Genomic DNA, 27,173 nt, shown 5'->3' with positions numbered 1-27,173 from the left:
ATGCTTTTTATGGTGCATCTGTAAACATTGGTGAGAGTCTCAGCTGACATACCAAATTTCCTTCGCCTTCTGAGACGGTAGAGGCATTGATGGGCTTTCTTAACTATAGTGTCGGCATGGGGAGACCAGGACAGGTTATAGGTGACCTGGACACCTAAAAACTTGGTACAGGTCTTCACAAGCGAGGACCTGGCATGTTGAACCCTGAAGGTCGAGGAAGCACCACCAACGAAGCACCATATCATTTTTTTTTGGGCAGGAGTGTAAATGGGATCGGAAATGACCATTTAAAAATGGCAGCCCGGACTCGAAAAAGCAGGGCTGGCTGTTGGTTTGTTCGCTATGAATAAATTAGTATCTAACAGCTGGGACTCTGATAGATGCTGCAAACACCAGAGGGAAGCCCTTCTCCCATTGGCAGGGTCACTTAGTCCCAATTTGGTAATTCGCAGCTGTTGTGTTCTTTAGCAAGAAAGAAGATCGTCTCCGAAATGGGAACTGCAGCTGGCATTTTGAACGCCCCTCCTTTGTGGGGGAGCGAGGTGTCTGATGGATGAAAGCTGGGGTGTGGGTGGGTGGGGAAACTGAGAACTAGGTAGCTAAAATAAATTTCTCTCATCTATAGCTTTTTTCACAACGGAGTTGGCAAAGCTTTGACAAAGAGCCATCTGGACTTGAAATGCCAGCTCTTTCCTCTCCTTACAAATACTGCCAGACCTGCTGAGATTTTCCAGCATTTTCTCCATAAATTTCACCTTGGAGTCAAGAGGAATTAGCAGGGTTGTTAGGTGGGGTTAGGGCCTGAATGGGATTGCCCACACAAGCTCGATGGGCCAAATGGCATCTTCTGAATCATAGAATTATGATTCTCTGGTTCATATCCAGACCAGCAAAAGTAAGAAACAAGCCAATGGAAGTTAGCAATTGGCACAGTGGGAGAAAGGAAGAATAAAGGAATTATAACCTCACATCTCCACACCGTCAAAAAATGTGTGGAGTGTTTGTGTCTCATTGAATCAAATATTGTTATCTTGCTCCTTGAACTTGCTTTCTTTTCTTCTTTCAGCTCACCGCTAATAAAAAGCCTAAGAAGATTATTCAGGATCCTTGTTTCAACTATTACAACTACCAGCCAGCGGAGCCAGACATTGATGATTCAGAATTTTCACACATTGTTGAGATCTATGATTTTCCTGCGGAATTTAAAACTGAAGATTTACTACGAGCTTTCTCCAGTTATCAGTACGTATCCAGTCATACTATTAATAAGGTGGAAGTTGTTGAATCCTTGGATGACTGCCAAGTTAAACCAAAAAAAAGCCTCAAATTGTTTACTTGATTCATGCTCTCATTGTTTAGTGTCTCCAAGATATAATCAGTGTGGCTCCACATCTCATGCACATCACTGAGCATGTTGCAGTACACTGTGGAAACAGCCTCTGGTCACCTATTTAGGGAAAAGAATTGCTGATTCTAATCCTGAGGTATACAAACCAGAAGATTCCAAGTTCAATTCATGACCTAGATGGAGTCAGCTGATCCCATTTGGAACATTATAAATGGCTGTGTCATCGCCAGGGTAAGGATGGGAAAGGCTGGCAGAATTGATCACTGCTGATAGCCTGTGTAGCCTGTGATTGGACATTTGATGAAGACAGTATTAGATTCAGCTGTGACTTGTTTTAAGTAGACGCTTACTGCATTGACTCACGTAGGAAGGATGGTTACACAGATAAGGTACCGATAATGCTATTCTCCAGCACAGCTTGACGCCTTCAGGATAGATGAGGAACAAAATTAAGTTTGGGTAGGCATTATTGTAGAATGCGGAGTGGAAAAGAGTAACAAGTTGAACAAGAATGAGCAAGTTGAATATTATATCTTCAGAGATGTGACTTCACAATAATTATCTACATCAGAAATGTAATTGGAAAGTAAAATACAGAATCCTTTTCAACAGAATTGAAATGGTTCCATTTCTTGTACTGTACGAAAAGGACGATCCTCATTATCATCTTCAGCCACCTGTGGTGTTGCTGTTCCGTTCTCTTACAGCCTCCTCCAAGTATGTATCTTCTGCCCTTCCAATTTGGGTCAGTTTTATTCCTCTTACTGTTCTAGAAATGGTTGCAGAATTTTAATGTACTATTCCCTTTCATCTTGATCTATCTCTCTCTCTCTTTCAATATATCTTTCTTTCTCCCTTCACTGTCAAAAATCTGAACAAAGTTTGCTCTTGGACTCCCAGTGGAGTCTCTTCCAATATTGAGCTGAGGTGTTGAGTGAATAGGTTGTGATATCTGGCATTCTGGTTTCACTTAGTTTTCATCCCTGCCTTCTCCAAAAGCCCTAGGTAACAGTTCAGTACTCCTCCCTGTGGCGCAACTGTGATCAGTCTTGTCGGATACCAACAGTTCAAACCCCGACCTTGCCCTCTACAGTGTGCCAATTTGAAGGACCAATACCTTGCATTTCACTTCTGGATAATGCATATGATTTTCTTGCTCATATCCCATTCAGTCACTCACTAGTCTAATTGGGTACATTCAAGGTGCAGCATAGACATTCGATCTGAAATAATTGAATGGTATATTTAGTAATTTGCACCAACTCTTTTTTTTGTGTGAATCTGATTTGCATTTAGACTGTAGCCTTTAGGACCAGGAGGCAAAACCTTTCATCAATGCACACTTGAAACTCGATGTAGTAGTTTGTTTTAATGAATGCAGTTTAGATTTGGAGGTGGATTCTTTTGAAGGCCTGGATAATTGATCCTGGAGGAAGGGCCTTCTCATCGCAATTCTGCATTAATGTAGAATTCAACTGACATTAAATGTCTGACATTTTTAATATTTGAACTTAATTTTTGGCAGGTATAGTGCAGGTTACAAAAAAACTGATATTGACTCTTAATAAATCGACCATTCATCTCCTGAAGATGATTTATTATTCCATGCTTGGCTGCGCTTATTGCTGTGAGGAGAAAAATCTGAAATGCTAGGCTCATTAACTTGCATCCAAAGCGACGCAACTATTTCTGACCAGTATATAGAAGTCCTCCTAACCCTTGCCTGGCCACATAAGCAGCAACTCCAAATAATTAGGACAACAGAGATACAACTAGAAGCTTAGATTCAATTCATCTCCCTCCTATTCTTAACAAAAACGAGTTGTTAATTCTGAATTTTCAAACAGCAACAGGTTCAACAAAAATAAAAACTGAAAGCACTGGAAAGGTTCAGCATTTTTGGCAGTAACTGTGAGAGAAAGAGAGTTACTGTTTAGAGTCCAATATGAGACTTCAGAACAGGTTTTTTAAAATTCATTTGTGGGACATGGGTATTGCCCGTCCCTAGTTGCCATTAGAGGGCAGTTGAGAGTCAACCACATTGTTGTGGCTCTGGAGTCGCATGTAGGCCAGGCTGGGTAAGGATGGCAGATTTCCTTCCCTAGAGGACATTAGTGAACCAGATGGGTTTTTTCGACAATGGACAATGGTTTTATGGTCATCAGTAGATTCTTAATTCCAGATTTTATTTTACTGAATTCAAATTCCACCATCTGCTATGGTGGGATTTGAACCCAGATCCCAGAACATTAGTTGAGTTTCTGAGATTGATAGTTTGGTGATAATACCACCAGGCTGTTGCCTCCCCTTGGGTTCAACTATTTTGGTTGGCACTTAAAACAGCATTAAAGGTCGACAGTCATATCTGCAACATTGGTAATATTCAATTCTGTTACAGCCATTTTAAGCAGTTTATTTTCTTAAGGTCGCTTTCTTTATAATCATAATGGCTGGTTGGAAATAAGTGCGAAAAAATTATTTTGAATTTAGGGTTGATGAAATGGAATACAGTATTAGGCAAGGGTAAAACTGAAGTCAATGCAGAGAGGTAGAAGACTGAGAAAAGAGAACATAATGGAAATTAGTTTATTTAACATTTATTAAGTGTTGACTGTTCCCTTTAATAGCTTGGGGTTTTTGGAGTTATATCCCTCCAGAAACCATTTTGGTTTTTTTTACAATATTACAAGCCTATAATAGGTTGAAAAATTCTCTTCCTCACTGGTCATTTTTCATGAACGTATATCTGTACATTCATCCATTGAAAGTTATATACTTGGCAAGAAAATCACTTGGAAATGGTTGATGGTTTTGCTGATTTATTTACTTCGGAATCTTCATGTCTAGAATTTCTGAGAAGTCATAAATAAGGCTTTCCTCTACTCGGCTATTTGAGGTGCATCTCTTTTTTCCAACCAAGATTCCAGAATACTTTGCAGTAAGCTGACGGCTCTGTTCATTTTTGTCTTCTTCTATAAATGTTTCCTTTATGTCATAGTTAAAGCTACCCCAGTGGCTCAGTAAGCGAATCCTGCAAGCAGTTACCTTATCACAGGCCAAGAATCATGGTTTACAGCATTGAGCTAACTGATCCCAGAGAGGTTGGTGGTAGAGAAGCCAGCATTGTTCTCGATGTCCCCTGGTTCGGGACCCACTAGCCCTGGCTCCTTTCAGTGAGATAGTGACTGACCTATATCCTAACCAACTCTATCCAGCAGACTTGGCTCCAAATCCTTTAATACTCTTGGCTGGCTTAGCTAGCAATCTCAGAAGTAAAATGATTAAATTATCATCTGCTGCCTTTTGAGAGAGAGTGTGAGCTCCATGCTTTTGCCACCCTTTTCATGAAGAACTTTATCCTAACCTTTCCTGACTTATGGTCCTGGTCTTGATGACATTCCAGCAACCTCTGCTGAAATTGTGCAGATGTGGATGTGAGCCGAGGACAGAATTGAACTTAATGAAATTTAGAAGCCACCAGACTCTGATGTCGGGATTGAAAATACTCCCAATGGAACACAGTTGGCTGGTAGATTCATCAACTAACCTGTGAGAGTTGAGCTGATGAATCACTGAGCAGATTCTATAACGTAGGTGTATATTTATTTGAGTCTGTTGGAAGGTTGGCTTTGAAGCTTGCCACTTTTAGACACAACTACGGGGGAAAAAAATGAGGTTTGCATCAGCAACTTCAAAGAGTTAAAAAATCATATCAAATTTTTACTTGTGACCAGAGTGGATATTCTCCTTTTGAATGTTTACATTTAGAATCAAAGAATCCTACAGTGCAGAAGGGGGTCATTCAGCCCATTGAGTCAGCTTCGACCACATTCCCACCCAGGCCCTATCCCTAGAACCCCATGCATTTACTCAGCTGGTCCCCCTGACACTAAAGTTTAATGTAAAGTTTATTTATTAGTCACAAATAAGGCTTGCATTAACACTGCTATGAAGTTACTGTGAAATTCCCCGAGTTGCCACACTGCGACGCCTGTTCGGGTCAATGCATCTAACCAGCAAATCTTTTAGTCTGCGGGAGGAAACCGGAGGAAACCCCACACAGATGCGGGGAGAATGTGCAGACTCCACACAGACAGTGATACAAGACGGTAATTGGATCCAGATCCCTGGCGCTGTGAGGCAGCAGTGCTAACCATTGTGCCACCGTGCCACCCTCATTGATCACCTCATCGTATCAAAATATTTTAAAACACTCCACACAATGAATTGTTGTTACTGGGACACAGCAACTGTTAACTGGGCAAACAAAGCTTATTGTTGTAGTCTTGAAGCTTCTTGCAAATGGGTGGGCCTTTGAAACAAAGACAGAAAGTTTTAGGAATGCACAGCAGTTGAGTTAACATCTGCAAGGAAAGCAGCTTTTGTTTATATAGAGCATTTACTATAAAGTCCCTCGAACGAGCTTTGTAGGAGCATTGAAAAAAAACAAAATCCGACGCTGAGTTTCATTAGGAGATACTCAGGCAGAAGAACCAAAAGCTTCGTCAAAGAGGTGAGCTTAAACGAGGAAAGCAAGTCAGAGCGGTTTAGAAAGGGAATTCTTGAGTTTAGGATCCAGGCAACTATGAGCGTGACTACCAGTGGTAGAGCAATTAAAATCAGGATGCCCAAGAGGTGACAATTGGAGAAATGCAGATATCTCAGAGGGTCGTAGGTCTGGAGGAGATTACAGGAATAGCTGTGGGCAAACACACAGTAGGATTTGAAAACAAAAGCCAATTTAACATGTAAGCATGGAACTCATTAGTACTCTTTAATTAGCAGTTGCTTTTTTCAATGACTTTGTTTAAAGGAATATTGCAGGGTGATAATTCTCTGTTCCTCTTTGAAACTGTGACAAGATTTTTCATGTCCATCTAAATAAAGGAACAAGGAGAAAGTCCCTTTGATTTAACACCATATTTAATTTGCAATGTAGTCCACCAAATATTGCGTTGTGTCAGGTTATGAGTTGAAGCCTGAAATAGGGTTCAAATGCACAACAGTGAGTTTGCCAACTGTTTTAAATTCTGAAGTGAATTCTCGAGTTTGAATCTAAGCTCAAAAGATCAGTGAAGTTGCCACTAAATTGACAAAATCGCAGGGATTACTGGTGAGAAGTGCACGTATTATACTGATACGATAGTGGATATTCCTTTGTTGATTTTTGGGGTGAGGCATTAAAATTTCAGCTGTGTAATGTGGAACTGGAGTCAGGTGTAGGCCGGTGCATATAAGGGATAGCAAGTTCCTTTCCCTGAGGGCCTTTCATAGAGAACCAGTTGGGTTTTTGCAGTAATCTGCCTGCTGTCATGGTGAGTACTTTCGGATACCAATCCACAAATAATTGAATTCAACTCTCAATGTCTGGACTGCTAGCCCACTATTACAACCATCATGGCATTGTGCCCTATATAGATCACAGAGGTTTAAAGCATGGAAACAGGCCCTTCAGCCCAACTTGTCCATGCTGCCCTTTTTTTAAAAAAACTCCTAAACTAATCCCAATTGCCTGCATTTGGCCCATATCCCTCCAGACTTATTGTACCCATGTAACTATCTAAATGCTTTTTAAAAGACAAAATTGTTCCCGCCTCTTCTACTTCTGGCAGCTTGTTCCAGACACTCACCACCCTGTGTGAACAAATTGCCCCTCTGGATACTTTAGTATTTGTCCCCTCCCACCTTAAACTATGCCTCCTAGTTTTAGACTCCCCTATCTTTGGGAAAAGATATTGACTATCTACCTTGTCTGTGCCCCTCATTATTTTATAGACCTCGCTGAGGTCACCCCTCAGCCTCCTACGCTCCAGAGGAAAAAGTCCCAGTCTATTCAGCCTCTCCTTATAACTCAATCCATCAAGTCCTGGTAACATCCCAGTAAATCTTTTCTGCATTCTTTCTAGTTTAATAATATCTTTTCTATAATAAGGTGGCCAGAATTGCATGCGGAATTCCAAGTGTGGCCTTACCAATGCCTTGTACAACTTCAACAGGTCGTCACAACTCCTGTATTCAATGTTCTGACCAATGAAACCAAGCATGCTGAATGCCGCCTTCACCACTCTGTCCACCTGTGACTCCACGTTCAAGGAGCTATGAACATGTACTCCTAGATCTCTTTGTTCTGTAACTCTGCCCAACTCCCTACCATTAACTGAGTAAGTCCTGCCCTGGCTCACTCTACCAAAATGCATCACCTCGCATTTGTCTAAATTAAACTCCATCTGCCATTCGTGAGCCCACTGGCCCAATTGATCAAGATCCCATTGCAATTGGAGATACCTTTCTTCACTGTCCACTATACCACCAATCTTGGTGTCATCTGCAAACTTACTAACCATACCCCCTATATTCTCATCCAAATCATTAATATAAATGACAAATAACAGTGGACCCAGCACTGATCCCTGAAGCACACCGCTGGTCACAGGCCTCCAGTTTGAGAAACAACTCTCTACAACCAATCTCTGGCTTCTATCAAGAACAGTAAGAAGTTCAACGCCAGCATCTCCACATTCTGTCGAGAAGCCAATTTTGTATCCATTTAGATACCTCACCCTGGATCCTTTGATTTTATGTGACAACCTACCATGTGGTACCTTGTCAAAGGCCTTGCTAAATTCCATGTAGACAACATCAACTGCACTGCCCTCATCTACCTTCTTGGTTGCCCCTTCAAAAAACTCAATTAAATTTGTGAGACATGATTTTCCACTCACAAAGCCATGCTGACTGTCCCTAATCCTTGCATCTCTAAATGCCTGTAGATCCTGTCTTTCAAAATATCTCCCAGCAATTTACCTACCACAGATGTGAGGCTCACTGGCCTGCAGTTCCCAGGCTTTTCCCTGCAGCCCTCTTTAAACAAAGGCAAAACATTTGCCACTCTCCAATCTTCAGGCATCTCATTGATGATTCAAATATTTTGGCTAGAGGACCTGCAATTTACTCCCTGACCCCCCACTACGTCCTGGGATATACTTCATCAAGTCCGGGGGATTTATCTACCTTGATGCACTTTAAGACTTCCAGCACCAACTCCTCTGTAATAGGTACACTCCTCAAGACATCATTATTTATTTCCCCAAATTCCCTATCATCTATGCTTTTCTCAACAGTAAATACTGATGAGAAATATTCATTTACGATCTCATGCATCTCTTGTGGATCCACATGCACATAGATAACCTTGTTGATCCTTAAAAGGCCCTACTCTCTCCGTTGTTACTCTTTTGCCCTTTATGTATTGGTAGAAGCTCTTTGGATTCTCCTTTGCCTTATCTGCCAAAACACTTTTGTGTCCCCTTTTTGCCTGTCTGATTTCTCTCTTAACTCTACTCGTACACCTCCTGTACTCTTCAAGGGATTCACTTGATCCCAGCTGCCAATGTATGTCATGTGCTTCTTTCTGCTTCTTGACCAGGGCCTCAATATCTCAAGTCATCCAGGGTTCCCTACTTCTGCCAGCCTTGCCCTTCACTCTAAGAGGAATGTGTTTACCCTGAACCCTGGTTAACAGACTTTTGAAAGCATGCCACTTACTAGCCGTCCCTTTTCCTTCCCACAAACTCCCCCAATTAACTTTTGAAAGTTCCTGCCTGGTACCATCAAAATTGGCCTTGCCCCAATTTAGAATTTTAACTTTTGGGACAGACCTATCATTCTCCATAGCTATCTTAATACCAATAGAATTATGGTCATTGATCCCAAACTGATCCCTCACTAACACTTCTGTCACCTGTCCTTCCTTATTTCCCAAGACAAGGTCAAGTTTTGCCCCCTCTCTAGTTGGGCTATCCACATACTGAATGAGAATTCCTCCTGAATACACTCAATGAATTTCTCTCCATCCAAAAGTAGGGAGGTCTTGCTGTGGCTGTATGGGGCATTGGTGAGGCCGCAGCTGGAGTACTGTGTGCAGTTTTGGGCACCGTACTTACGCAAGGATATTTTGGCCTTGGAGGGAGTGCAGAGGAGGTTTACTAGGCTGATGCCGGAGTTGAGGGGGTTGAGCTATGAGGAGAGGCTGAATAAACTAGGCTTGTACTCGTTAGGGTTTAGAAGAATGAGGGGAGATCTCATTGAGACGTATAAGATGATGAATGGGATGGATAGGATAGAGGTGGAGAGACTCTTTCAGCTCAGAAAGGATAAAAGGACTAGGGGGGCACAGCCTCAAGATAAAGGGGGGGCGGTTTAGAACGGAGTTGAGGAGGAACTTCTTCACTCAAAGGGTGGTGAATCTCTGGAATTCTCTGCCCGTTGAAGTGGTGGAGGCTACCTCGCTAAATATTTTTAAGACACGGGTTGATGGGTTTTTGATAAGAGAGGGGATTAAGGGTTATGGGGAGAGGGCGGGAATGTGGAACTGAGCCACGACAGATCAGCCATGATCTTATTGAATGGCGGGGCAGGCTCGAAGAGCTAGATGGCCTACTCCTGCTCCTATTTCTTATGTTCAATCCTCTAATACTATGGCTGTTCCCGTCAATGTTGGGGAAGTTAAAATCTCCGACTATTACCACCCTATTTTTCTTGGAGCTATCTGTAATCTCCCTACATATTTGCACCTCAATTTCCCACTGACTCTTTGGGGGCCTATAGTACAACCCTATCAAGGTGATTTCCCCTTCTTATTTCTCAGTTCTACCCATATAGACTCAGTGACTGAACCCTCGGATATATATAAGGCAGGTTAGGGTGAATAAACCTAACCTGAAAGAGTAAATTGTTGCTCCCTCACCATAATCTCCCCTAAATGTTCATACTGCTTAAATGCCCTTTTAAGTTTTTGTGCGTCTGAGGCTAAAATACTCAGATGCTTCGAATTAAGTAAAACTTCACATTTTAAAGTTAGCATTAAGAAACACATTAGCTATGATTTATTTTGTAGCCGACATTGAAGTAGTCCAGAATATTTACATGGAAGCAAATCCCTCCTGGTTTAAAATGGCCTTTTGTATTGCCTATGCATAGGGTAAGGAGAGGTGTACTATTAAAGAAATTGGTTTATTAAGCTGTCACCAGGAGGCAATTTAGTGGAAGAATCTTGTTCAGCTTTACACATGAAGGAGAATTGTCTCTTCCTGCCCCTTTGCACTGCTTTTCCTGATGTACTGCAATTTCAATAAATTACTCGTTTTCTTCCTGTATAATTACTCTAAATATTGACAGAAATGCCCATGTACTTTGACTGGAACACTCTGGTCACCAATCACAGTAAGAAGTCTCACAACACCAAGTTATAGTCCAACAAGTTTATTTGGTAGCACAAGCCACTAACTTCCGGAGCGTTGCTCCTTCATGAGGTAAGCATCGCCACAGTTGATATTCTTTTTGTGTTTTTGTCTGCCAAACAACACGGGATGCTGGTCTAAAGGTAATCAGTTCTAGCCTGTTTTCATCTTTCTTTTTTCCCATTTTCCTATAAACGTGCAATTAGAATGAGATGAACTGAGATGAGAAGAAATTTCTTCACTCAGAGAGTGGTGAACCTGTGGAATTCACTACCACAGAAAATAGTTGAGGCCAAAGTGTTGTGTGACTTCAAGAAGAAGTTAGACATAGAGTCCAGACAGTGCAGAAGGAGGCCATTTGGCCCATCAAGTCTGCACCAATTCTCTGATGGAGTATTTTATCCAGTCTCTCTATCTCATCCTATCCCCATAACCCCACACGTTTACTATGGCCAATCCACCTAACCTACGCGTCTTTGGACTTTGGGAGGAAACCGGAGCACCGTGAGGAAATCCATGCAGTAAGACTGTAAGGCACAGGAGCAGGATTAGGCAACTCGGACGTCGTGTCTGCTCCGCCAATCAATTATGGCTGATTCTTTTTCTCACCCCCTTTCTCCTGCCTTTTCCCTATATCCCTGATCCCCTTATTGATCAAGAACCTATCCGTCTTTGTCTTAAAGACACTTAATGACCTGGACTCCACAGCCTTCTGCGGCAAAGAGTTCCACAGATTCGCCAATCTCTGGTTGAAGAAATTCCTCCTCATCTCTGTTTTGAAGGATCATCCCTTTAGCCTGAGGTGTTTCTAGTTTTTCCTATTTGTGGAACCATCGTCTTCACGTCCACTCTATCCAGGCCTCGCTGTATCCTGTAAGTTTCAATGAGATCACCCTTCATTATTCTAAACTCCAGTGAGTTCAGATCCAGAATCCTCAACCGTTCCTCATACAACAAGCTCTTCATTTCAGGGACGTTCTTGTGAACCTCTTCTGGACCCTTTCCAAAGTCAGCACATCCTTCCTAGATATGGGGTCCAAAACTGCTCTCAATACTCCAAATGGGGTGACCAGAGCCTTATACAGTCTCAGAAGTACATTCCTGTTCTTGTATTCTCCCTCTCTTGACATGAATGCTAACATTGCAATTGCCTTCCTAACTGCTGACTGAAACTGCACGTTAACCTTAAGAGAATCTTGAACAGTGACTGTCAAGTCCCTTTGTGTTTCTCATTTCCTAAGCATTTTCCCATTTAGAAAATAGTCTATACCTTCATTCCTCCATCCAAAGTGCGTAGCTTCACAGTGATGGGGAGCTCTGACGCTGACCCAGAGCTGAAATTGAACCCGGGCCTCTGGTGCGGTGAGGCAACAATGCTAACCACCGTGCCTCCTTGGGACTAAAGGAATCAAGGGATACGGGGGGGAAAGGAAGGATCAGGATATTGAATTTGATGATCAGCCATGATCAAAATGAATGGCGGACCTCCGCCTTGTTTCTATGTTCACCTGTTTTACCAGGTAGGTCAGAGTCAGACAAATATAGCAAAAAAACCCAGGCTCAAAAGGTGACAGGTGATGGGGAACATTGTAGGGACCTACATGTGGTGTGCTAACAGTTAACCCAGAGCCTGTGTTCCAAGTTAGATCGCACAAATGTGTTACAAGGGGACATGAAGGTAAACTAGTAAAAGGCAACGATACTAATGTCAGCAAGCACAAATCGTGATTAATACCTGGAATGCCTGATTGGGTACTGGAGGCAAAAGCTTTCAAAATACTCAAGAGCTTGTTAGCTGCAATGATGGAGGAGAGACCACAAGTTTAAATGCAAGAAGGGTGTATATGGGTCGATTGGCATCCCTTGTCAGCAATTACTATTCATCTTTTGTGACCTATTAGGATTGTTGGCGAACTTTGCAACTTTGCCCACAAGCTTGGTTACGCTGTAGATCTTAAAAATGTACAGTCTTGGTACTTAGATTTTCAATTCCAGTGTGAAAGATTGTCAATAAATGCAGTATTCACAGTTCGGACTGAATCTAAGCTGAGGCTTCAGTACACTGGTAGCAGAAACCTGCAGTGTTCAAGCTCCTGCTCTCATTTCCTTGTCCAGGTCAATGTTAACAGAACCCACGATGCCATTCAGAGAAGAGCAAGGAATTCTCTTGATAATCTGACCAGCCTGCTTTCCTCAGCCAACTAAACCAAAAATAGTAGCTTGCTTCATGGAATGTTGCTGTACACAAAACAGCTGCCGCCATCAACAGTTGCCAAATGATGCAAACTAATTCATTGTGAAGTGCTTCTGAGTGCTGATAAGGTGCTATATAAATGCAAGTCTGACTTTCTAATCAAGCTGTATTGTGTATTGCACAGAATTGCATGCCATTATGGTTAGGGGTTACAAGTTCAGCATTCAGTTGTGCAAAATTAATTTCTAAATGCCTTGTAATTATGCCATTACTTCAATAATCAGATTCATTGCTGTCGCAGTGCATCACTTTGTTATATTTGTGCTAGGAGGAAGATAATCAGATTTGACAATTCCAGCTGTATTGCCCTGCCTGTGAAGTTTTCATATCTATCTGTTGCTAATTACTTCTTTTCACATCTCCAAGGCTGATTAATTGTGATTTCTTTTGTCAAAGTTGTGTCTTTCTCTCACTTTTTTTTGTTTTCCGTCTGGTGAAGTACGGGCAACATGGTGGCATAGTGGTTAGCACTGCTGCCTTACAATGCCAGGGACCCAGGTTCGATTCTCAATTTGGGTCACTGTCTGAGTGGAATTTGCATGTTCTCCCCGTGTCTGCGTGAGTTTTCTCTGCGTGCTCTGGTTTCCTCCCACATTCTGAAAGACATGCTGGTTGGATGCATTGACCTGAACAGACGATGGAGTGTAGTAGCTAGGAGAATTTCACAGTAACTTGGAGAATTTCACAGTAACTCCATTGCAGTGTTAATGTAAGCCTTACTTGTGACTAATAAATAATCTTCTAAAAATTATTTGCTGTTGAGGCAAATAGGTGACCGGTTGGCAAAGCTCTTAAGTACAGTTAAGTTTAAAGTTTACTTATTAGTGTTACAAGTAGGCTTACATTAATACTGCAATGAAGTTTCTGTGAAAATCCCTTAGTCGCCACCCACTGGCACCTGTGCAGATGCACAGAGGGAGAATTTAGCACGGCCAGTGCACCTAACCAGCACGTCGTTCGGACTGTGGGAGGAAACTGGAGCACCTGGAGGAAACCCACGCAGATACAGGGAGAACATGCAAACTCCGCACAGGCAGTGACACAAGCTGGGAATCAAATCCAAGTCCTGGCAATGAGAGGCAGCAGTCTTAATCACTGTGCCAAGGGAAAGTATTTCACTTTCCCGAACGATTCTCCCTATGGGGCCTCGCTGTATGTGGAATAATGTCGAAATTTCAATTTGGCTCACTCTTTATGTCTCCAAATTTTCTCTCCCCCTTTGTTTTCCTGTGCTCTCCTCACTGAGGTATGGTTCCACTGACCCCATTTACTTCTGTACTTCTTTCCAACTAGCCTCGCCTCGTGTGAGGCTAGACAGTCAGTGTTGGTAATTACTTAGAATTGAGCCAGTTCACCCTTGTCTATACAACCCTAGCTAATTTCCCCTCCCTAACCCAGGGTGCTGAGGCCAATTAGCTGCTAGCTTAGCTGAAGCAAGTAATTTAATATCAACTGCGACTAACCCAGGCACTTGCTGATTAGTCTGGCTCAGCTTTTGTTAACTGTGACACTGGAGAGCCTTTCCTTTTTGTCTGCATGGATCTGTACAATTCTCAACAGTTTTGATTCAAACAGCTATCTCTCTTGTGCAAAAGGTTGGACTCTAATTCTGAATGCTCTTTTTCTGTCAGGAAGAAAGGATTTGATATCAAATGGGTGGACGACACACATGCTTTAGGCTTGTTTTCAAGTGCAATTGCAGGTACGTTCTGATTTTGCATTGAATTGTATGAAACTTATCCAAAAGTTACTTACTTTAAAAAAAAGGGCATCGGAGCATGGCAACTTCTTGCGAGCTGTCCCCAACATACCCTCTGTAATTCCATCTTTTAGTCTCGTTCTATGCTCTTAAAACTTAACTTTAACTCCTTTAAACTTTCTAATAATGTTCTGATCTTTCTCTACACCCTATCTGTAACTGTAGCACTATATTCTGCACCCTCTCCTTTTCCTTCTCCCCTTTGTGCTCTATGAACGGCATAGCATACAACACTTTTCACTGTATCCCCATATACACGTCAAATCAAAAAAATCAAGTAATCCTCATTTGAATTTGGTATCTGAAAACTATTGTACATGCAGTCATGGCATTTTGAACACAACTTGTTGTTTAGTTTTCCAGTTCTAGGTGGTGCCTCCATCTTTAGGGCCAGTTGGCTAATGAGTGGAGCATTATTTAGATAAATGTGAGGTGATGAATTTTCATAGATTGAACCAGGGCAGGACTAACTCAGTTAATGGTAGGACATTGGGAAGAGTTACAAAGAGATCTAGGGGTACGTGTTCATAGCTCCTTGAAAGTGGAGTCACAGGTGGACAGAGTAGTGAAGAAGGCATTTGGCATGCTTGGTTTCGTCAATCAGAACATTGAATACAGGAGCTAGGACGTCTTGTTGAAGTTGTACAAGACATTGGTAAGGCTACTCTTGAAATACTGTGTGCAATTCTGGTCACCCTATTAAAGAAAGGATGTTATTAAACCAGAAAGAGTGCAGAAGAGATTTACTAGGATGCTTCCGGGACTTGATGGTTTGTGTTCTAAGGAGAGGCTGGATAGACTGGGACTTTTTTCTCTGGAGCATAGAAGGCTGAGGGGTGATTTTATAGAGGTCTATAAAATAATGAGGGCACAGATTAGCTAGATAGTCAATATCTTTTCCTAAAGATAGGAGAGTCTAAAATAAGAGAGCATAGGTTTAAAGTGAGAGGGGAGAGATACCAAAGTGTCCAGAGGGGTAATTCTTTCACACAGAGGGTGGTGAGTGTCTGGAACAAGCTGTCAGAGGTGGTTGTAGTAGAACTTGGTACAACTTTATCTTTTAAAAAGCATTTAGACAATTACATGGGTAAGATGGGTATGGAGGGATATAGGCCAAATGCAGGCAATCGGGATTAGCTTATGGGTTTAAAAGAAAAGGGTGGCATGGACAAGTTGGGCCAAAGGGCCTGTTTCCATGCTGTAAATCTCTATGACTCTAGAACTCTAATTGAAGACCGCAGACTGACCCCTTTCATTTTAGGGATTTCTATAGTGGTTGTCTTAAAAGTGTTTGCTGAAATCTCCTATTGTCGAGTAGTTTTGCCTACCTACGTGGGTGCCACTTCATTTTTTTCTTCCATTCCCTTTGCATCAACACTGATCCTCCTCCTTATCAGCTCTCTTTCTTAGTCTTCTCCTTTCTTAATCACCTAAGGAGGGAGAGAGATATCAATATTGTAGGTTTGAAACACCAGTGTGTTTGCTGGTTCCCAGCTCCCAGCATGTTACCTATCACTGAGAAGGAGAATGGGACCAGGACACTGTTTGACAGGGGTCACATGGTTAAGGCAAGAGGGAATCACTCTGAGCGGCTTGGAAGAGTTGGAAAGTGACTTCCAAAACTTTGTGAAGGCAGAAGAACTTTATTTATTAGTCACAAGTAGGCTTGCATTAACACTGCAATGACATTACTGTGAAAATCCCCAAGTTGCCACACTCCGGTGACTATAGGAGGAAACCGGAGTATCCGGAGGAAATCCAGGCAGACACGGGGAGAATGTGCAAACTCCACACAGACAGTGACCCAAGCCAGGAATCGAACCCAAACTGGCGCTGTGCCACCACGAGGAAGGTCAGGTATCATACCTTGAAAGAGTTAAAAAAGCACTTCCACTCTGATTAAATGAAAAAGAACACATAAAAATACACCAATGTTATAAATATTTTCCAATTTTTTTCCCTTAGTGGTTATCTGTTTTGGATTGTTACATTTTTTTAAAAAGCAATTACTGTTCTATGCCCCTATTTTTGATGTGTGTAAGTTTGTTTATGAATTAAGTATGTGTGTACACAAATATAAGGAAAGTACCCAGGAAGAAAGAAAGAAAACCTTTCTCAGTCTGGTGAAATGTCTAATTTCAATTTGGAAGCTTTGCTGATTTCACAGAAAGTTATTTGAACATTGCATTAGGTACACCCAGCTGTTGTTTACTGATAACAAGTCTGTGCCTGACGTTTAAATAAATGTTTCTGATTCTTGTCATTTATTTTTGCCCTTATTTTTCGCAGGCAACATGTGTAAAGTGACTAACGAGTCTTCACTTTATCATGTTTCCTTCAGAGAATTGTTTTGCACTTGTCAGGCTGAATGATGGTGGTGCTGTGAAATGGAACACGCTTTCCTTTTTGTTCTGTTCTGTCAAAGGTGAACTTGCGTTAGCAGAGTACCATAAGCAATAAATGAACAGGGCCTGCTTCCCCCAACAGCGTTCATTCCTATAATTAGTCCATAAACAACACACCCACATTTTCATGAGTCTTACGAACGAAGGTCAGGTCCTTAGACGAGCATAAAAGCCAAGATTCAGATTCCCTGCTGGAAACCAGAATCCTGGATCTGCAGCCTTGATTAGAACATTGGCAGAAAAGGAAGTGAAGAGGAGAGAGCAGCATGCAGAGGATATGGATTTCTGTCTGAACACTGCTCTTTCAGTCCACTCTTAAAATGTGAGAAGCATTTCCAGGAACAAAAGAACAGAAATGGGTCATTTAGCCCTTGACCTGTTCCTCCATTCAATCTGATCAGGGTTAATCCGAGGTCCTGGCTCCATTTAGCTGCTGTGGTTCCTTATCCCTTTAATATCCTTGCTTAACAAAATCTATAGATCTCAATTTTGAACGTTTGAACTGACGCCCAGCCTCAGCATCTTTACGGCGAAGAACCTTCCAGATTTCTCCTGCCCATTGTGTGAAGTTCCCCCTGACATCATCTCTGAGTAGCTTAGCACTAGTTATAAGGTTGTGTCCCCTGTTTTGGTCCTGCCCACCACAGCAAATAATTTGGCTTTATCAACCGTTAACAACTCCTGCAATCATCTTAACCCATTTCAATTAGAACAGCTGCAACTTGCCAATGGAGTAAAGTCTCCTGCGCTGCTCTCCTCCCCCCACACACACCGCCTCCCCCCCCCCCCACCCAACACACACACACACACACACACACACACACACACCCCTGTGCCCATCCATGGGCTCAAATCCCACCCTTTAAGTTTTCTCTATCTGTACCAATCATAATTTAACCAATTTCCACAGCAGTCAGCCTTGTCGTATTAATTAGTGTTGAACTGAAGTGGATCGTGACTGCTCATTTTATGCAGTACCCACACAGGCAGCATGCAGAGGGAGAAACTTAGAATTTTGTGCTGGCTACAAAGCCAGGCTTCAGAACTAAATGAATGCTGCTGTCCTTTCTATGCAGAGGCATTGCTCCAATTTTCAGTATTATGGCTGTGAATGTAAGGTAACAGATGGCTGTCAGGGATCTGCAAAACCATATTTCAGTTGGATGGACATAAACTGTAATGGTGCTGTTGTGTTTGTGTGGCTTACTAACAGGAGCAGACTGCAGGTTTTGTCACAAGCATACCTTTCCGCTTTCCCCACTGGCTTGTGTGAATAGTAAGTGGAGATGCACGGAGCCACTCCTCTGTCTGAACTCATCTGCATTACAGCAGTAAAGTGAAACTCTAAAACTGACGCAGCAGGAAGTGCTGGAAATTCACAGCATATTAGTCAACATTTGAAGGAGAAAGATATGACAACATGGTGCATTTTAAACTATAACTAGATGAAATGACCAGAAGTTTGGGACTCTCTTTAGCAAAAGAAGGCTGAGGGGGTGACCTATTAGAGGTCTTTAAAATTATGAAAGCTTTTGGTAAGATCAACATAGAAAAGGTGCTTCCCACTTGTGGGAAAGCCTGAAACCAGATCTCTAAATATAAGGTGATTGTAAATAAAGCCAGGGAAAAATTCAGCTGAATGTCTTTACACCGAGAATGGTTTTATTTTATATTCGTACGTGGGATGTGGGTGTCACTGGCTAGGCCAGCATTTATTGTCCATCCCTAATTGCCCTCAAGAAGGTAGTGGTGAGCTGCTTTCTTAATCCCCTGCAGTCCACATGTAGGTATACACACAGTGCTCTTGGGGAGTTCCAGCAGTTTGCCCCAGTGACAGTGAAAGAACGGCGATACAGTTGCAAGTCGGGATGATGTGTGGCTTGAAGAGGAACTTGTAGCTTGCAGTCCTCCCATGCATCTGCTGTCTTTGTTCACCTAGATGGGAGAGGTTATGGGTTTGGAAGGTAGTGTCAAAGGAGAATTGCTGCAGTGCATCTTGCAGATGGCAAACTAATGCCACTGTTGTCGGTGGTGGAGGGAGTGAATGTTGAAGCTGGTGGATGGGATGACAGTTAAGCAATCTGCTTTGTCCTGGGTGGTGTTGAGCATCTTGAATGTCAAGTGGAGAAGATTCCATTACATGCCTGACTTGGGTATGTCCTGGGTGGACAGGATTTGGTGGGGGTGGGTTGGGGGGGAGAATAGAAGGGGAGTTACTTTCTACAGAATTCTCAGTCTCTGAACCGCTCTTGTAGCCACAGTATTTTTTTGACTTCAGCTTCTTGTCCATAGTACCCCTGGAAGTTGATGGTGCAGGATTCAGTGATGGCAATGCCTTTCAATGTCAGTGGAGGATGGTTTGATTCTCTCTGTTGCAGATGGTCATTGCTGGCACTTGTGTAGTGCAAATGTTACTTGCCATTTACCTGCCCAGGTCTGGTTGCGTAAAGGCAGGGCCTTCTTCAGTATTTGAGGAGTCACAAATGGTGCTGAACTTTGTGCAGTGATCTGTGAACCCCATTTCTGATATTACGATGGAGAGAAAGTCATTGATGAAGCAGCTGAAGTTAGTTGGGCCTAGGACACTCCCCTGACAAACCCCTGCGGTGATGTCCCAATGCTGAGATGATTGACCTCCAACAACCGCAACCTTTGAGCTTGGTATGACCCCAGCCAACAGAGAGTTTTCCCCCTATTCCCAACGACTTTAGTTTTGCAAGGGTTCCTTGATACCATACTTGGCCAAATCTAGCTTTATGTCGAGGGCAGTCGCTCCCACCTCATCTCTGGAATTCAGCACTTTTGTCCATGTTTGAACTAACCCTGGCATAACCCAGGGATGTGCAGGTTAGGTGGATTCACAATGCTAAATTGCCTCTTAATGCCCAATGATGGTTTGGGGAAATCAGTGGGATTGAAGGTGGATAAATTTCCAGGGCCTGATCATGTTCATCTCGGAGTAATTAAGGAAGTGGCCCTGGAAATAGTAGATCCATTGGTGGTTATTTTCTAAAATTCTCTGGATTCTGGAATGCTTCCTACAGATTGGAGAGTAGCTAATGTAAAACCACTATTCAAGAAGGAGGGTAGAGAGAAAACAAGGAACTGTAGATCAATGAGCCTAAAGCTGGTCATAGGGAAGTTGCTAAAATCCATTATCAAGGATTTCATAGTTCAGCATTTGGAAAGCAGTGGTATAATCAGACAAAGTCAGCATGGATTTACAAAAGGGAAATCATGCTTGATGAATCTACTGGAACTCTTTAAGGATATAACTGGTTGAGTTGTCCGGGGAAACCGGCTGGTGTGGTTTATTTAGACTTTCACAAGGATTTTGACATAGCAGACTACTATGTAAAGTTAAAGCACGTAGGATTTCAGGTCATGTCTTGAGATGAACAGACAGCGGGTTAGCAGTCAAGAAACAAAGAATTGGAATAAATGTGCCTTTTTCTGATTGGCAGGCAGTGGCTAGTGGAGTTCCACAAGAATCTGTGCTAGAACCCCAACTGTTCACATTATATATTAATGATTTGGAAGAGGGAACTAAAAGCATTATCTCCAAATTTGCAGATGATATAAAGTTGGTGGGAGGATGAACTGTGAGAAAGATGCAGAGAAGCTTCAGCATGATTTGGACAGACTGAGTGGGCAGATGCAATATAATGTGAATAAATGTGAGGCTATTCACTTCAGTATCAAAAATAGGGACCAGATTATTATTTGAATGGGTGTAAATTGAGAGAAGTGGATACTCAGCGAGACCTTGGTGTCCTTGTGCATCAGTCGCTGAAAGTAAGCGCGCAGGTACAGCAGACAGTACAGTCAGCAAATGGTATGTTGACCTTCACAGTGAGAGGATTTGAGTATAGGAATAGGGATGTTTTGCTGTGATTGTACAGGGCATTGATGAGGCCACACCTGGAGTATTGTGTGCAGTTTTGGTATCCTCTTCTAAGAAAGGATATCCTTGCCATAGAGGGAGTACAGCGAAGGTTTACCACGCTGATTCCTGGGATGGCAGGTCTGCCTTATGAGAGACAAAATCACTGTATTCATAGGAGTTTAAAAGAGTGAGAGTGGATCTCATAGAAACTTATAAAATTCTAACAGGGTTAGACAGGGCAGATTCAGAAAGAATGTCCTCAGTGGTGGGGAAGTCCAGAACGAGGGGTCACAGCTTGACGATAAGAGGTAAACCTTTTAGAACTGAGGTGAAGAGAAATTTCTTCACCCAGAGGGTGGTGAATGTGTGGAATTTGCTACCACAGAAAGTAGTTGAGACTAAAACATTGTGATTTCAAGAAAGAGTTATATATAGCTCTTGGAGCCAAATGGATCAAGAGATATAAGTAAAGGCAGGATCAGGATGCTGAATTCGAAGATCACTAATCATAATGAATGTTGGAATAGCCTAGGTTGAATGGCCTATATCTTCTATTCCTATGCACGTATCTATGTAAAGATGTATAGGTTAATGGATTTGCCTTGGTAAATGTTCAGGGTTATGGGAATAAGGTGGGAATTGGGCCTTTGTAAGATCCTGTTTGGAGAGTCGATGCACACTTGATGGGCTGAATGGCGTTCAGCACTGTAGGAATTCTATGGCGTATTATTGAGCAGGTTATGGGTCACTTGATAGTACTGACACTTTTCGTCACCTTACTGTTGATGGAGCTGTCATTGACCAAGTTGTATTTATCCTGCTTTTTGTGGACAGGACATACCTGCGCAATTTTCCACTAGTTGCCGGCTAGATGCCAGATTTGTAGCTGGACTAGAGCAGCTTAGCTCAAAGCCTGGCTAGTTCTGAAGCACATGTCTTCTTTACTATTGCCAGAATGTTGAGGCCCATAGCTCTGCAGTATTCAAAGTCTTCAGCCGTTTCTTGATATCATGTGGAGTGAATCAATTTGGTGGATTACTTGCATCTGTGACACTGGGGACCTCAGGAGGCGACCGAGATGGATCGTGCATCAGGCACTTCTGGCTGAAGATGACTGCTAATGCTTCAGCCTTGTGCTGGGCTCCTCCATCATTACAGGTGGAGATATCTGTGGAACCTCTTCCTCCAGTAAGTTATTTTATTATCCACCACTGTTCCCAATTGGATGTGGCAGGACTGCAGAGCTTAGATTTGATCCGTTAGTTGTAGTCGGATCATTTAGCTCTGTCTGTCGCATGCTGCCTCTGCTGTTTGGCATGCAGGTAGTCCTGTGTTGTAGCTTCACCAGGTTTATACCTCATTTTTAGATATATCTTAGATATATATTTTAGATATATGGTATGCCCTCTGCACTCTGAGCCAGGGTGGGAATAGTAGAGCGTGGACCATGAGGTTATGGATTGTGATTATATTCTACTGCTGCGTCTGATCCACAATGCCTCATGGATACCCAGTTTTGAATTGCTAGATTTGTTTAAAGTCTATCCCATGTAGCATGAAATATTCAACTCATTTAAAAGGTACTTGGATCTCCATCTGACGCACTGTAACCTGCAAAGCTATGGACCAGATGCTGGAAAGTGGGATTATAATGAGCGGCCAGTTTATTTTTGGCCGGTGCAGACATGATGGCCCCTTTAAATCTGTAACTTTACTACGATTGCATGATTTTGTGGTACTATTACTGTTCTGGAAAGATACATCTGCGGCAGGTAGATTGGGGAGGATGTGGCCAAGTAAGTTTTTCCCTCTTGTTAATTCCTTCACCACTACGAAAGACCCAGTCCAGCAGCTATGTGTTTTAGGATTTGGCCAGCTCAGTCAATGCAGGGTCACTCTTGATGATCAATATTTAAGCCCACTCATCCACACCACCGCCCCTCCCTCTGCACTATATTCTTCCCATCCGTCTCTCAGCCCAGAGTACATTCCATGCCCTCGCCACCCTCAGTGCTTCCTCCAAGTAACACTACATTCTGCACTCTCTCGTTTCTTTCGCAATGCTTTGTAGTGTGCAAAAAGCAATACTTTTCACCGTGTGTTGATATATGTGACAAATATAAATCAAATCAAAATCAAAGTGGTGCTCAACATGGAGGAGTACTGATTCATAATCAGCAGAAAGTTATGTTGCCCATCAGTCACCTGGTAGTTAAGGAAGCACATCAATGCTTCTACTTTCCCAAGAGAATAAGGAAATCTGGCATGTCCACTAAGATTCACCTTTGCATCATTGAAGGCATTCTTTCTGATTGTGTTACAGCTTGGTATGGCTTCGGCACTGTCCAAGACTGCAACAAAATACAAAGGGGCGTGAAGGTAGCCCAGCCCATCACTCAAACCAGCCTCCAATCCATTGACTCTGTCTGCACTTCCTGCTGCCTCAGAAAAGCAGCCAGTATAATCAAGAGCCCCACGCACACCAGACGTTCTCTCTTCCACCTTCTCTGTCGGGAAAAAGATACAAAAGTTGATCATGTACTTACTGCCTGAACAGCTTCTTCCCTGCTGCCATCAGACTTTTGAATGGACCTACTTTCTGCACTCTCTCCTTTCCTTCTCTATGACTGGTATGCTTTGTCTGTACAACCCACAAAAAACATACTTTTCACTGTATGTTAATACATGTGACAATAATAAATCAAACCTGGTACAGTGACATTTCGTGGAGTTCAGAGTCGACGTTGAAGACCCTCAGGACAACTCCCTCCCCACTATATAACACTGTGCCATCTGCCCTGTTGGTGAGATAGGACATACCCAGAGATGGTGGTGTTGGGGATATTGTCTGTAAGTTTGTTTCAGTGGACATGATTGTGTTAGCTTGTTACTTGCCAATGTCTACAGGACAGCTGTCCCAATTTTGGCACAAGCCACCACCTATTAGTAAGGAGGACTTTGCAGGGGCAGCAGCACAAGGTGCATCATTGTTGTTTCTGCCCAGGTCGATATCAGGCAGTCTGTCCAGTTTCATTCTTTTTAGATGTTATAGCAATTTGAAACAATTGATTGCCTTACCAGACTATTTGGGAACCAGGTGGATTTTTACAACAACCAACAATTATTTTGTGGTCATCATTAGATTAGCTTTTCAATGCCATGTTTATTTAATAATTGAATTTAAACACCATCAGCTTGTGTAGTGGGATTTGAACCTTTATTAACAGAGCATTAATCTAGACTTCTGGATCACTAGTCTGGTGACATTATGACTATTCCATCGCCTCCCCGTTGTTTGATTAAAAACGTGCAGGAGAAAAAATGAGAAGGATATAGAGACATAGAAACTTAGCAGATGGGGGAAGGAAAAGGCCATTTGGCCCTTCCAGCCTGCTCCGCCATTCATTATGATCATGGCTGATCATCCAACTCAATTGCCTGATCCTGCTTTCTTCATATAAGCTTTGATCCCATTCGCCCCAAGTGCTATATACAGCTGCTTCTTGAATTCATTCAGTGTTTTGTCTTCAACTACTTGCTGTGGTAATGAATTCCACAGGCTCATCACTCTTTGGGTGAAGAAATGTCTCCTTACCTCTGTCCTAAATAGTCTACCCTGTATCCTCGGACTGTAATCCCTGGTTCTGGACACCCCACATCCTATATGCTAATAGGATGAATAGTAGGATGAGATGAAGTAGAATGGGAGGGGGCTCCTGCAGAGCATCAATGCTAGCATTCACCACTTGGGCTGAATGGGCTATTTCTGTGCTGTGTGAATGCAGCCGAAACAGAAGCCTCTTTCTCTGTTAGACGTGGATTGACCTGTTCCAGCACCATATATCCCTCCCACTCCACAATATTCAATAGTCGCATGCCTTCCTTTTGATCAGTCAGAACTACTCTCTGGTCACATTGCGGTCATAAAGTTGAAGGATTTTTAATTATGGGATCATTATTTTGACTTGCTGCTAATATTATTAATATTTGTGTCTAAGGAACTCCATGAATGTAGATGATATAATATGGAGTTATAAAATGTGATTTCCAATTCCATAGGTGGTGTGACCTGAGGGAGAATAATGGTCAGTGTCATGAATAAGATTTTTTTTAAATTATCTTTCATGGTTCCTCAACATTTCTTCAGTTCAAACAACATATTGGCTCAATAATTAAAACATCCAACTTGCTGTTTATATTAATTTTAAATGCCGACTATATTGATGTGGAGATCCTGCACACTTACAACGATCATTTTGCACTCTTCACCTCTTCAGAAGGTTTTTTTTTTGGTTGTGACTGATATTTCTCCCACCTGGATCCAACAGTCCCTTCCAAAAGCAAATGCTTGCCTCTGGAATCCACAGTGTTACTTGGTGTGCACAGTATCCAGCAGTGCAACATTGTCCATTGTCGAATATTTCTGTTACTGTAATTTCCTTACTAGAAAAGTCATGAGCCTTCCTAAGTTCTCGAAAGGTAAAGTCGCTATACTGAAAGCAAACATCGAAGAGGAAAAGATCAAGTTAGCAGATTTAGCTTTCAACACTGGTTTACAAAGTAATAAAAGACTTTGTCAACACTTAAATAAAATGCTTTGCCAACACTTTCTAATAAAACTGAATCTAGATCAGTGTTTATGATATCGTAGAATCCCTACAGTGCAGAAGGAGATCATTCTGCCCATCAAGTCTACACTGACAACAATTCCACCCAGGCCCTATCCCCGTCTTCCCACATATTTAACCCGCTAATCCCTCTAACCTACACATCCCGGGACACTAAAGGGCAATTTAGCATTGCCAATGTACCTAATCCACACATCTTTGGACTGTGGGAGTAAACTGGAGCACCCAAAGGAAACCCATGCAGACATGGGGAGAATGTGCAGACTCTGCGCACAGTGACCCAAGCCGGGAGTCAAACCCAATACTGTGACGCAGCAGTGCTAACCACTGTGTCATGTATATAATTTATATACAAGATCACATTTACTCCTATGAAGCTTTTCATTCTAATTAATGGAAAATGGAAACCTTCAGTGCAGGCTGCAGAATATATTTCCGTCTGAATGTGGAACAATCCGTCTTCCTCCTTACAGGTGAGACTTGCAGGATGCCTCTTCCCTGAGTAAGAGCTACTTAAGAATTGCTCCTCATCAGTCAAATTGAATTCATGCCTCACCAGTATCTGCAGCAACCAGCCCAACCCCGGATTCCCCCTGGCTGGAATACAGTTTAGATGCTAGGCACAAATTCCATTTTGACCAAGCTGCAAAACCCATTTAGACTCAATTGAAAGAAAAAATCTGGTCATTCAAAGAAAAGAACCAAGCAGCTGGTTCCTACTTTAGGCACATCCACTCTTAATGGGCTTTACAGACCAAATGAAGAATGCTTCATCTCTATAAACTGGGCTCACTCAGTGTTACCATCTTGGCTCCAGTGAACATGGAAGCTGCTGGATAGTGCTTGACGATGCTGATATTCACGAGCAAGTCGGAAACCTTGTCAACTCTTTCCAATCTATGAATTGTCTGTAGATTTTGAAATCATGCCCCGCGCACCACAGGGTTGGTTGTTAATTTTTAGTAACATTGACCCCTGGAGAACTCCACTGCCACCCTTCCTTTAATCGGGAAAATAATAATTTATCACAACTCTCTATTTCCTGTCACTCAGCCAAGTTCTGATCCAAGCATCATTAATATTAATGATTTGGGTGAGAATGCAGGAAGCATGGTTAGTAAGTTTGCAGATGATACCAAGATTGGTGGCATAGTGGACAGTGAAGAAAGTTATCTCCAATTGCAGCAAGATCGTGATCAATTGGGCCAGTGGGCTGTCAAATGCAGATGGAGTTTTATTTAAATGCGAGCTGATGAATTTTGGTAGATTGAACCAGGACAGGACTTACTCAGTTAATGGTAGGGCGTTGGGGAGAGTTACAAAACAAAAATACCTAGGGGTACATGTCCATAGCTCCTTGAAAGTGGAGTCACAGGTGGACAGAGTGGTGAAGAAAGCATTCGGCATGTTGGTTTCATTGGTCAGAACATTGAATACAGGAGTTGGAACGTCTTGTTGAAGTTGTACAAGACATTGGTAAGGTCACACTTGGAATGCTGTGTACAGTTCTGATCACCCTATTGTAGAAAGGATATTATTAAACTAAAAAATGCAGAAAAGATTTACTAGGATGCTACTGGGACTTGATGGTTTGAGTTATAAGGAGAGGCTGGATACACTGAGACTTTTTTCTCTGGAGCATAGAAGGCTGAGG

At 42.3% G+C, this 27,173-nt stretch overlaps 1 protein-coding gene across 2 annotated transcripts in view; it reads left to right on the top strand.

Moving 5' to 3' along the window:
- The window catches only part of r3hcc1l (R3H domain and coiled-coil containing 1-like), a 169,593-nt gene that overhangs the window by 106,647 nt on the left and 35,773 nt on the right, over positions 1-27,173 (top strand). For both annotated transcript variants that reach the window (XM_080205928.1, XM_080205929.1), the window contains exons 3-4: positions 1,067-1,242; positions 14,473-14,543. In XM_080205928.1, the coding sequence (XP_080062054.1) occupies positions 1,067-1,242; positions 14,473-14,543 (247 nt within the window). The remainder of the gene's footprint in view (positions 1-1,066; positions 1,243-14,472; positions 14,544-27,173) is intronic.

The sequence above is a fragment of the Carcharhinus amblyrhynchos genome, chromosome 17 (genome assembly GCF_965287045.1).
Source record: "Carcharhinus amblyrhynchos chromosome 17, sCarAmb.v2.hapA, whole genome shotgun sequence".
NCBI lineage: Eukaryota > Metazoa > Chordata > Chondrichthyes > Carcharhiniformes > Carcharhinidae > Carcharhinus > Carcharhinus amblyrhynchos.
The sequence above is the reverse complement of the archived record's forward strand: the minus strand, read 5'-3'. Positions and strand labels throughout refer to the sequence as shown.